Raw genomic sequence first — 12,471 nt, forward strand, 5'->3', positions numbered from 1 at the left:
TGTTTTTAACTAGAGTTGTCTAAATTGAATATAAATTGGACAAGCCTGTTTTTATCAAAATTTTTAGTTATATTTTAATAAGTGGTTTTAAAAACCTGAAACATTGATACAGATTTAACTATGTATGACAAAAAAAAAGGTTCAGCCAAAAGGTGCCAAGCAAAATAAATGGAATCATTTAGGCCAGATAAGATTTATATGTTTATAAGTTGTGACTGTATTTCTTCCAATTCATTTCTTCTTCAGGTGAAATAACCTTTCATTTCTTTCAAGTGATTTTCAATTCATGTCACTTCAAACCCTGTATAACTTCATCTGGCTTTTTAATTCAGAACTTGAGTTTTATTACCACAAGCCTGAAATGTAAATCAGTGTGTCTTAGGACACCCCACAGAGTGAGAAAAAGGAACATAACATAAACTTTTTTGTTCCTTTTTTCATTTCCCTTACAGTTTAGTAAGGAAACAGTAGCGTATGACCTTTAAAAAATGAATGCTAGCTGGAGATATGCTAGAGCTAGCCATTTTGCTTTGCTAACAGAATCATTATTCATTGATGATTTCATCACAAAAGTTGCTATACTGGATTGCATCATACTAGTTTTACTCTGATCTTTCTAGATATTTATGTAAATTGTCATATCATCTCATAACCCAACAAATTATATCAGGTCACGTTCATAGATGACTTTGAAATTAACAATAGACATACTTTTTTATCTCAGTTCTTGAGTTATTCTGTGTAAGTATTATACTCCATTTTACAGAAAAGGAAAGGGTCTTGAAGAGTGTTGTCAGTTTCAAAACAGATTTTAATCCAAATCATCTGACACCATAGTATTGCCTCAGTTATAAAATAAGATAAAAGACTGACATGATTAAAAAAGGGGCATAAGAATGGGGTATGCTGACTTCAGGAAGAATAGGAAAGGAAAGGAAAAATTGCCAGAGCCAAACTGCTTTCTTAATAATAATAAGGTCTGATTAAGCCATCCATAAGCTTCTAAGGTTAGCTCATTCAATCTAGTCCATCCTGTGGTGAATCACTTGGTTGTTTCAAATGCTATTCTTTGTCACTTGTGCCATAGACCACTAACCCTTGAAGAAAGAGGAAGTCATAATTGGGGAAAAGGTAACAGTTCCAGAGTTGATGTAGGTTTTTAAAATTATGCTGAATTTTTTTTAGGATTGACAAGTCTTGAAAGAATCAATTCTCTGAACTTGTAGTTTATTAGAGTAAGAATAGCTCATGAACCTTGTATTTTTGAAGGACTTCCTTAATATTAGTGAGTGAATTTCTTTGTGAATATAAAATGTAATTTTCTCTTTATGTATTCTCAATCACTTTATCATCTAGTGCCTTGGGTTAGGGGATAGAAATTAATATAGAAGGAGAAATGGTTTGATTCAGAATGTATTAAAATTTTGAATTGTATATGTTCAGAGTTTCAGCTTATATTTGGAATCTAGTCCAGAAAACACTCCAATGAAAAGTGCTGCAATAGTGCCACCTCTTCTTAATCAAACCAAAAATGATGCAGCAGAAAATAAATCTCCAGGTAAATACTTTGAAATTAATTTACTTGAATTTATCAAGGGTCAGATATACTTTTTGTCAGAATAAAGGAAAAAACTTCCTCCATAATAACTTGTTAACCTCATTAAGCATTGTTCAAATACTTTAGAATTACAGGTTATTTATTTCTAGATAATGTGCTGCCTTTTATAGTGAGATTTCATTTTCCAGAATATTAAACATTTTGCGCATTTATCTAAAGTATTCTTATATTGCTTATTTATTCTTGTTTGTTTTCCGAGAGCTTCTTAATCTCTATTCTAGTACTTTTTGTTTTTATTTCAGAATATTTATAATACTCTTAAAGCTAGTCAATAAGCAACTGTAGAGCATTGAAAAATATGAACTTTACTTCATATCCTCAATTATGACCTTCAATTACTGAAATTGTACTTGTTTAATGCTAACTCAATATTAGGTTCTTAATAAATTTAAGAAATGATTCCACTTTGATCATACAAATATGTATGACAACTTAGAGAAAACTTGTAATCTTGGTGAAACCTATTCCCTTGATAAAATGATCTTATTTGAACCATTTGGTCACTGTTTTCTTGACTATATTGGCAGTTAAAGAGAAAGAAATTTATGATTATTATTCTGTTAAAGGAAAGTGTGTTTATGACAAAAGAGAAAACTTAGGCAGGTACAGACATGTACCTTTCCTGAGGTATTTTCTTAAAAAGAATAGAATAAATCCAAAAATTAGTAGATCAGTTGAGGAGCAGGTTTTAATTTTTTAATTATAAATTTAAATATAAGGAACATAAGTATATTTCATTATACAAAGAATAGAAAAAGATTATTTATAAAACTTTTTTGTTTCGTTTTTTGGTGTTTTTCCTTGTTTTTCTTCTGCCTCTCATTGGCATTATTTTTTTGAAAAAAATTTTTTGTTACAATTTTTAAACATTTATTTTCTCTCTGTCCCATTCTCCTTCATCTATCAGTGGCTGGGAGAAGAAATGCAAAATCTCTTATTTAGACATAGTCAAAACAAATGTCCACATTGGCCATGTCCAAAAATATGTTTCTCACAAATCTATCATGAGTTTGCAATGTTTTTTATTGTCAGTTTTCTGGGGTTGTGTTGGTTATTGCATTGACCAGAGTTTGGTTCTTTCACAATATTCATTTTTTCAGATAGATGTTATAGTATAAATTGTTTTTCTGGTTCTGCTTACTGTAACTTCATCAATTCATAAAAACCTTTCCATATTTCTCTGAGATGGGCTTAATTTCTTATTGCACAATAGTATTTCATTACATTCATATATCATGATTTGTTTAATCATTCCCCTAATAATGGGTACCTACTTGGCTTTTAATTCTTTACCACAACAAAAGGAACTGCTATAAGATTTTTGAGATTTTTTTTTTTTTTTTGGACACATGTAAGCTTTTCCTCTTTATTTGGATGTATAGACCTAGTCATGGTATCCGCAGGTGAAAGAGCATGTTCAATTAAGTAACTTTTGGAGCATAACTCCAAATTGATTTCCAAAATGGCTGTACCATGTTACAATTTCAATGATACTGCATCAACATACTTGTTTCCTGTTGCTCTTCAAACATTTGTCATGTAGTTCATTTTGAAAAATGCATAACTCATTATTTTATACAGGGATAATTTTAGATTTCTTACTCTTTGTTCTTTTATTCTTACAATTCTCTTGTATAAGACCAATATAACTTTATTGTCTATTAGTAGGAAAGAAAAAGAATCTAATGATTTTATTAAATGAATTTATTAAATAATAATAAGTTTATCTTGTATAACATTTTGACTTTATGTAGTAAAGTTTGACCAATTGTTAAGTAGCTAAGATTGTGATCTTTTTTTTTTAAATATTAAATTACAGATATAACTCCTAAGCAGCTGATAAACACTTTTAATAACCAAATATCTAAGACCAGTGATAACAGGTAATGATGTTACCTTTATTTAGATGAAAAGATGAATTCTTAAGCTATTTATGACATATTGAAATTTTGGGGTGGTAGAGGAATGTGTACTGTTCCAGTGGAGGTCTATAGCTGCTTTGTATCTTATAGTCTTACTGGGTCACTGACAAGTTAATTGGATTCACAAAGTTAACCCAGTATTAATCTGGCTTCACAGAGCCAATATTTGTTAAAGGTGAAATGTGAACCAGCTCTTTTTAGAATTAGCTCTCTTTTATACCATGTTGCCTTTCTTAATTGGTTTATAATTTGATAAAGCATTGTGTTATGTATTGAACAATGCATTAGAGAATCAAATAAAAGGGAAACATTGTAAACTGACTCTAAACCTGTATTTTGGTAATCCTTGGGGGAGAAACTGATCCAAATTTATTTTGTAGTTTTTACCATTCTGCCTGTGTTACAGTTTGAACTACTATTTAGATGTTCAGCAAGGCTTTTTATCTTTTGTTTTTTTAAGAAGCAAGTAAATTCCTGCAGAAAAAAATTATAATGATAGTGTTTGACAGAAGAATACTTGTAGCAAATTGACAAGTTAGGTAAATGAAAAATCAAGTTCAATAAGAGGAAACTGAAGCTAAAAGATGATAGATGTGGAAGTATAATTAACAGAATACCTAACTTTAGAGCAAAGAGATGTGTTCAAGTTTATTTACAGAGATTGTGTAACGCTAAGCAAATCCCTTCCTTATGCAGTATTGCAAGTGATTTTTAAAACTAAGTTTCAGAACATTTGTTTAATCTGCATTGGTAGAGGGACTTTCTTATCTATCATCTCCTTACACCAGCTAAAACATAGATTTAATTTTTTTTTTAAATCATGACTAAGATTATTAGCTCCTGTATTTGATCATATTAATGAAAACTGAAAAAAATTATTTAAAATTCTCAAAATGTAAAAAGTGTTGCAGTTTTTTTAGAATTTTTTTCCTAGGTTTTATGGCAGATTTATTTTTGTGCTGTAATAATATGAAAATGTACATGTACTTTGAAAGACTATTGTACATATTTGAAAGAGTAAAGAAGCATAAAGCTAACAATTTTCAAGATTGAAAAATGCACAATAAGTCATCTGCTCACTTTCAGATTCTTGATTAGCATGCTCGTTCATCTAGAAAAATCTTTTTTCTTAGAATTCATTATTTATTAATGAATACTATCGTAAATGCTATATTGTTTTAAAAAATGTTTGAAGTTACTAGGAGTTATAAAATTCTATGTAATTTATTTTTTAAATTTGAAGGGGGAGTTTGCCAAACCATTCATCATCAACAAATTGCAATTCACCTTTGGAAATAAAGATTTCAAAAGATTTAAAACTAAAAGAAGCAGAGAAAGATGGTGATAAGCAGTTGATCATAGTAAGTTATTTTTCTATCTTAGTCATTTCCGTGTATACCCATAATTTCCCAGCCAACTCTTGGAACAATAAGTACATTTTCACATATGGCTGACTTTTTTTTTTTTTTAAATAAAAATATTTTATTGATTTTTTTTTTAAGTCCAATTTCTTCAAGTAAAATCTCTTTTTTCTTTAACTTCTTTCTCCCTTATCTCCTCCCATTAGAAAAAAAGTCTTTGTAAGAAATATAATCAAGCTAAATAAATTCATGCATCAGCCATATCCAAAAAAGTAGACGTCTCAGTCTGCACCTGAGTCTTACCTCCTTTCTCTCAGAAAGTGGTACATTTTATCATTAGTCTTTTGGAAATATGGTTCTTCATTGGACTGATTGAAGTTCTCAAGTTTTTTAAAGTTACTTGGCTTTATGATATTGTTATATGAATTTTTTTTTATTCCACTTCTGCACATTTAACTATCAGTTCAAATAAGTTTCTAAAAATTTTCAATTTTTTCATTTTATCATTTTTTACAAACAGTAATAATCTATTAAATTCATGTTTCATAATTTGTTCAACCCTTTCTCGTTTGGTGGACACCTTTTTATTGTCTGATCTTTTGTTGAGGTATAGGCCCAGTAATACTATTGCTTTGTCAAATGCATGATTTAGTGAATTTTTAGACATTGTTGTAAATTCCTTTCCTGAATAATTAGCCTTTTTTACAATTCCCTTAACTATGCATTAATGTATTTTTTCCTCACATTCCCTTCAACATGTATTATTTTGTTATTTTTTTTTTTTTTACTTTTTTGTACTTTTTTATTACTTTACTTTTTTATTAACTTGATTTTGTCATTGAAATTTATCTGATAGTAATAAAGAAGGTAGTGAAAAATTTATTACGTAATGATTTGTATTCCATAATCGATTACGTGAGCAACCTGAGGGTATTCGGGCTTTAGAGTCCATCTTTACATTGGTTAAAAATTAAAATTATAGTAGGTGAGCTTTTAACCTTCTCTTGCCTAGAAATAGGTTTCCATGTACCACTTCCTAGCTATCTCTACACTGTGCTGTACACCAAGCTGTTACTATTTTTTAGTTCTCATGCTCCCTTCCATTTCTCCCTATGTGTTTTATTCCTAAAATTGTATTATAAGCTTTTTTTGAAGGCAGAAACTATATTTGCTTATATTTGTATTCCCTGTACTTATTAGCACAATGTTATGTAGGAAGCATTATCTTATAAATATTTTAAGCTTAATATATCTAAAACTGAACTCTCTTTTCCTTTAAATTTTGCCCTTTTCCAAACTGACCAATTTTTGTCAAAGACCCTGCATCTTTCCATTGTGTAAAGTTTGTAATTTAGTTCTTACTCAAATCTCACCCAACTCTAGTGTTTCCTATTAGCTATTCTATTATTAATAGAAACTCCTCTGCTTAGCTTTTGAAGCCCTGGGCAACCTGTCTTTACAGCCTTTTTAAATGCAGTCAAATGAGCTTTTCCTCTTTTGCTTACACAAGGTACTCTATTTCACATCTTCTTATCTTTTCATTGACAATATTCCCTGCTTGGAATTCACTTCATCTGAGTGTCTCACTTTTTCTTTAAGATGTGTCACTCACTATTGTCAACATAGAACCTTAACTGATCTCTCTAGCTGCTGTTTTCTTTTCTTCTAAATTAACTTGTATTTAACTTCTTTGCATGTATTTGTATTTATATACTTAATTTTATGCCATCTATATTTTTATATGTATTCTACTTGACCTCTTCCCCTTTTATTCTAAAGTTCCCTTGTGAGTAGGGATTGTTTCAATCAGTCACTCAACTCACTGTTCAAGGACTGAGTGATAGGATACAAAGATTAATAAATATTCATTGATTAATTGATTTATTTATTTAATGCAAGTTTTTATGATGATATCAGAATAGTACAATTTCCATGGTAAAACTATTGAACATATAGTTTTTTTTAATTTAATTTTTTTCATTATTTTTGAAAAAAAGGAATTCTATATTCTATATTTCCCATGTTGGGAAAAAAGCAAGAAAAATATAACTTCTTTGCATGTATTTGTATTTATATACTTTATTTTATGCTATCTATATTTTTATATGTATTCTACTTGACCTCTTCCCCTTTTATTCTAAAGTTCCCTTGTGAGTAGGGATTGTTTCAATCAGTCACTCAACAATCACTGTTCAAGGACTGAGTGATAGGATACAAAGATTAATAAATATTCATTGATTAATTGATTTATTTATTTAATGAAAGTTTTTATGATGATATCAGAATATTACAATTTCCATGGTAAAACTATTGAACATATAGTTTTTTTTTATTTAATTTTTTCCATTATTTTTGAAAAAAAGGAATTCTATATTCTATATTTCCCATGTTGGGAAAAAAGCAAGAAAAATAAAGTGAAAAAATTATATTTTAGTTTGTACTCAGAGTACAATAGAGTCAAAGGCTTATATGTAGTTTTATAGTCCTTTGGGCATAGTTGCACATTATTCTCCATATTGGTCTCCATAGTGTTTTTAGTGTCCTTGTTTTTCCCTATCCACTTCAGCCTTTATCATTTCCTTTTCATAAAAGTTCTTTTGAACAGAAAAATATTAAAAAGAACTAAGTTTCAAATGTTTTGTATGTGAAATCCATAATGTGGTAGTAACATTTTTCTTTTGGTTATAATATTTTTACACTGTACATATATGCATGAAATTATTTCATTCAGGAAACATTTTCATCATTACAGAATATTTGGACTCTAAATATTGTAAAACTTAATGGTAAGGCCCTAAGATTTTTATGTGTATTTCTTTATTTTGTATTGTTCGAGGATAATATAATAATATAATAAGAGATCCATTATATTTTTAAAACTGCTTTTTTTTTTCTAAAAAATTCCACACATATTAAATGTAACAACTTCTAGTTCATTTATTACATATGGTTTTCAAATTACTCTTTTTAAAGTTCATTTTTGACTTTATCAATTTTTCTCTTCACATTTTATCTTTTATATAGTTTATTATATTCAGATTTGTACATTGTATTCAGTTTCCCAGAAATTTTTGAGTAACATATTGTATTATTCTTAGGATGCAGGACAAAAAAGATTTGGAGCCATTTCCTGTAATATTTGTGGAATGCTTTACACAGCTTCAAATCCAGAAGATGAGACACAACATTTGCTATTCCACAACCAGTTTATTAGTGCTGTAAAATATGTGGTAAGAGAATTTCATGGTTCTTTAAGGGTAAATGGTCAGATTTTTAGTGAAATAAGTTCTCAAAAAGATTAATTCTTTAATGGCTTTTAAAATAATATTGTATATTTTTCCAGTTATAATTACATAAAATAAAACATACAATTTCTGGAATAAACTGACTTTTTTTTAAAAAAGAAATTCACTACTTATGTTGGTCAGTATTGGTGGAGATTTTGTTTTAAATAAGCATTTTATTGCCTTTGTTCTGGGCTTCTTTGGGAAATAATGTTGTTCCACCTGTTTAGTTCTTTCTTTATGAGTTTAGAAAGATATCAAAATCCCAACTTAATAGTCCAATGACTTGGAACAACTTTGTATCTTGTAATTATACAATAATATTTTGAAAAATAGCATCTAGATGATTTTTACATTATTTCTCTTTTGCCTTTATAAGAGTCTACTCTGTAGAAAAGTACTTTTCTACTAGTTAAAATTTCTGAAAGTTTGTTAAAACTATTTAAGTTCTTTTTTCCCCCAGTTTAGTGGTATAATGAAATTTTGTATTTTTTTCTTTATATGTATGCATGTTAGGAATATTGGGTAATTTTTTTGCATTTGAGTTTAATGTAGGAAAATTTTCAGCAATTTTGAACTATTTTAGATATCTTGTGAAAATAGCGATTTTATGTACTAAAGCTGTTCCCACATAATCTGAAATACCAACTGAAATCCATATTTACATGCATGTTACCTTCAGTACTGTACACTCACATAGACAAGACCTCCAGGATATCTGAACTGAGATCACCTACTCATTTCATATAAGCATTCAGATTAACAGTAGATAATTATTCAGATGTTCTTGTTCTGGCCCAAGTTAGAGCCATTTTACCTTAAATTAAAAGACCTAGAATAATCACATCACTTCAGTCATCGAGTTATCTTCCTCACATAAAATTTGTATCTTTATAAGATACAAAAAAGTTAAGACTTTCTGTTTCTAACTTTTTTTTCCTCAAATATGCTAAGCAAATTCTCATTATGGAGAATCAATTGAAAGATACAGATTTATTTCATGAAACTTTACCTAATTTGCTTGTATCACTGCCCTTTAACAAAGTGATGTTTTAGTATGGGACTTCTCAGTTCCAGAATCCTTTTTGTAACCTGCCAAAAAAGCAATATATATGTATAATATACATACATCTATGTGTCTTTTTATATATATGTATGTATAATATATGTGATTCTGGATTGCAGCTCATTTTCAGTGAATATATTTCACTTGATTTTACTTTGAAAAATAGTTTAAAATTTGTTTACAATTTGATTTAAATTGCTACTAAAGCCATTTTGGTATGGTCAAATGCAAGTATTAATGTAATTAGTGTTAAATTCTCATTGAGGTAAAAACTAAGAGTACATTTCTGAGAACAGAATTGAAGGTTTTGCTTTAAAACATTTTGTTGAGTGAACTAAGAATTGGAGTTAGTATTTCACATTTCCTAGAATTTGTTAACTCAGTTGATTATCTTATGTAAAAAGAAATAAAATTGACCTTTTCAATAAGCTACGATTTGGGGGTGTGAGGGTGAGATTCCAAAAAGAATTCAAGGATATTTTTTCTTTTTCTTTTTCTTTTTTTTTTTTTTAATTGATGGGACAGAGCTAAGGGTTGCTGTTTAAACAAATTTTTTTTTAATGTAATTTTTTGTTTCATTTTCTTTTTAACTTTGAGAGAAGGAATTGAGTTTGGCCGATGGTCTTCCTTTGCACTGAGGTCCAAATTCTTATTTACCTTTTTATGTTATGTTTCCTATTTCATACATACGTGTAGTATGAAAAATAGAAATTTAATAAAAATTATTTTTTTAGTTTTTAAGAAGGTGAAAATATTGATGCCCAAAATATATTGAGGAAAACACATAGCTTTGATTTCTTATAAAACCAGAAATGAATTTCGATAATTTTGTCCTTTGACACTGATGATTTTGTTTTATCTTCTGTATTGCCTTTTTTTTGTGTTTCTTCAAGTGAAGAGTATGCTAAAAAAAGGAGTTTAGTGCTTTGGCCTTATTAGTCCTGTTAAAAGTCACATTCTTTTAAAATTATTCAGTATTTTTGTTACACTAAAGGATATTAAAATCCAAAATAAAAGGGATAATTCAGCTATTTTTTATTTAATTAGGAATCTTTACAAATTATTAATGCTTTTGTTTTTATATAATTATCATTTTCCACTGACTTTTCTCCTTCTTTAACCCATAAAACATGTTTATTTGTAACACATAAAATAAGCCAAATGAATGAACGTATTGGCCATGTCTGCTAATTTAGACCTCCTTTTGCACCTAATATCTGCCTGCTGAGATGTGAAAAGCAGTTTTCCCTATCAGTCCTCCAGAATAATGATTATGGATATTGTGATGAGAGTGCAGCAATAAAACAGTGTTTTTCTTTCTTTGGTAAGAATTTTCCCCCCTAAACTTATACTATGTATCACAGTGGTTAGTGGATCTAGGTGGTTTGGGGTTTTTGAAGGTTGTTAGCATAGTGGATACTCTTTCTGGATCCTTTAAAAATCCTAAAACTTTCTGTGAGTTGTTCATTAACCAAAATGAATTAGAAAGGCATTCAGGTATGGTCTTGTCAATGGATTGTGTTTGTGGTTTGAAGATCAGTGTCTCTCAAAGTAACTTGTTAGCAGAGATTGGGCTACCAGGTATTGAATTCTTTTTCTTTAACAGTAACTTAAAAAACTAATTACTAAAGTGTGTAGGTTCTTTATTGACGAAATCATAGATTATTGAAGTATAAAAAATTTTCTCTAGAAACTGGATTAGTATTCTTTTTTTTAAAATAGTTTTTATTGACAGAACATATGCATGGGTAATTTTCAACATTGACCCTTGCAAACACTTATGTTCCAGCTTTTCCCTTCCTTCCCTCCACACCCTCCCCTAGGCATGGCAGGCAATCTCATACATGTTAAACATGTTAAAGTGTATCTTAAATACATGAATTAGTATTCTTAAAATAGAACATTTTTTTCTTCTTATAAGATCAATAATATTTAATGATGTGACATAACAAAAATCTTCTTAGTTTTTTTGATAATCTCTTCTCTGATTTTTGGATACTGTTTGGAAAGAAACCTTTGGACTAAACCATTGGAGACTTTAGGATAGGTTCCCTTATTAAGGATCATAATAATTGTTTTTTTGGCAGAGACCTAGAAGCTTCCTTAATATATGGAAATATTAGTTTCTGTAGGAAAAGGAATTCAAGATGACTTGTGGACAGATTTAGCTTTTTTCTATATGGCCAAGTCAGAAATTTGTCCCAGATCCTCTCAGTTGTAACCTCAAACTCCCACTAGATGTCCTGAATCACCTTTAGTTTTATTAATGATTAATATGAATAGCATTTGGATTCATTATGAAGTTCTTGGTTTAATCTCCCCCTCCTTAAATCTTTCATATTTGGGTGGTGTTTTTTTTTTTTTTATTTCAATAGTATTTTATTTTTTCAAATATATAGATAATTTTTACCATTCATTTTTGTAAAATTTTATATTCCAAATTTTTTCTTGCTCTCTAAGACAGCAAACAATGTGATATAGATAAACATGTACAATCCTCCTAAACATAGTTCCATATTTGTCGTATTGTGCAAGAAAAATCAGACCAAAAGGGAAAAAAAAAACCATAAGAAAGAAAAAGGAAACAAACAATAACAAAAAGGAGGGGGGGAAATAATATGTTTCACATTCAATCTCTATTAGTTCTCTCTCTGGATGGCAATGGCATTTTCTATCCAAAGTGTATTGGAATTGTCTTGAATCATTGCATTACTAAGAAGAGCTAAGTCCATCATAGTTGATCATCGCATAATCTTTGTGTTACTTTATACAATCTTCTTTTATTTAGGCTCACTTCACTCAGCATCAGTTTATGTAAGTCTTCCAAGGTTTTTCTGAAATTTGTCTGCTCATCATTTCTTAGAGAACAATAACATTCCATTACATTCATATATCATGACTTATTTTTTATAATGGCTTTTTATTTTTCCTAATAGATGCAAAGATAGTTTTAAACATTCACCTTTGCAAAACCTTATGTTCATTTAGGTAGTCTATTTAGGTTAAACATGCACAATTCTAAACATATTTCCATAGTCGTTATGCTATGTGAGAATGATCAGATCAAAAGGGGGAAAAATGAGAAAGAAAAAAAAAAGCAGATACTACCATCAAAAAAAAGTGAAAATACTATGCTTTGATCCATGTTCATTTTCTATAGTTTTCTCTCTGGGTGTAGATGGCTCTTCTTTCATAAGTCTATTGGAATCACTTCATTGTT

At 29.1% G+C, this 12,471-nt stretch overlaps 1 protein-coding gene across 3 annotated transcripts in view; it reads left to right on the forward strand.

Moving 5' to 3' along the window:
• The window catches only part of ESCO1 (establishment of sister chromatid cohesion N-acetyltransferase 1), a 52,729-nt gene that overhangs the window by 20,368 nt on the left and 19,890 nt on the right, over positions 1–12,471 (forward strand). For all 3 annotated transcript variants that reach the window (XM_051970357.1, XM_051970358.1, XM_051970359.1), the window contains exons 6-9: positions 1,444–1,558; positions 3,438–3,501; positions 4,784–4,901; positions 8,000–8,131. In XM_051970357.1, the coding sequence (XP_051826317.1) occupies positions 1,444–1,558; positions 3,438–3,501; positions 4,784–4,901; positions 8,000–8,131 (429 nt within the window). The remainder of the gene's footprint in view (positions 1–1,443; positions 1,559–3,437; positions 3,502–4,783; positions 4,902–7,999; positions 8,132–12,471) is intronic.

The sequence above is a fragment of the Antechinus flavipes genome, chromosome 1 (assembly GCF_016432865.1).
Source record: "Antechinus flavipes isolate AdamAnt ecotype Samford, QLD, Australia chromosome 1, AdamAnt_v2, whole genome shotgun sequence".
NCBI lineage: Eukaryota > Metazoa > Chordata > Mammalia > Dasyuromorphia > Dasyuridae > Antechinus > Antechinus flavipes.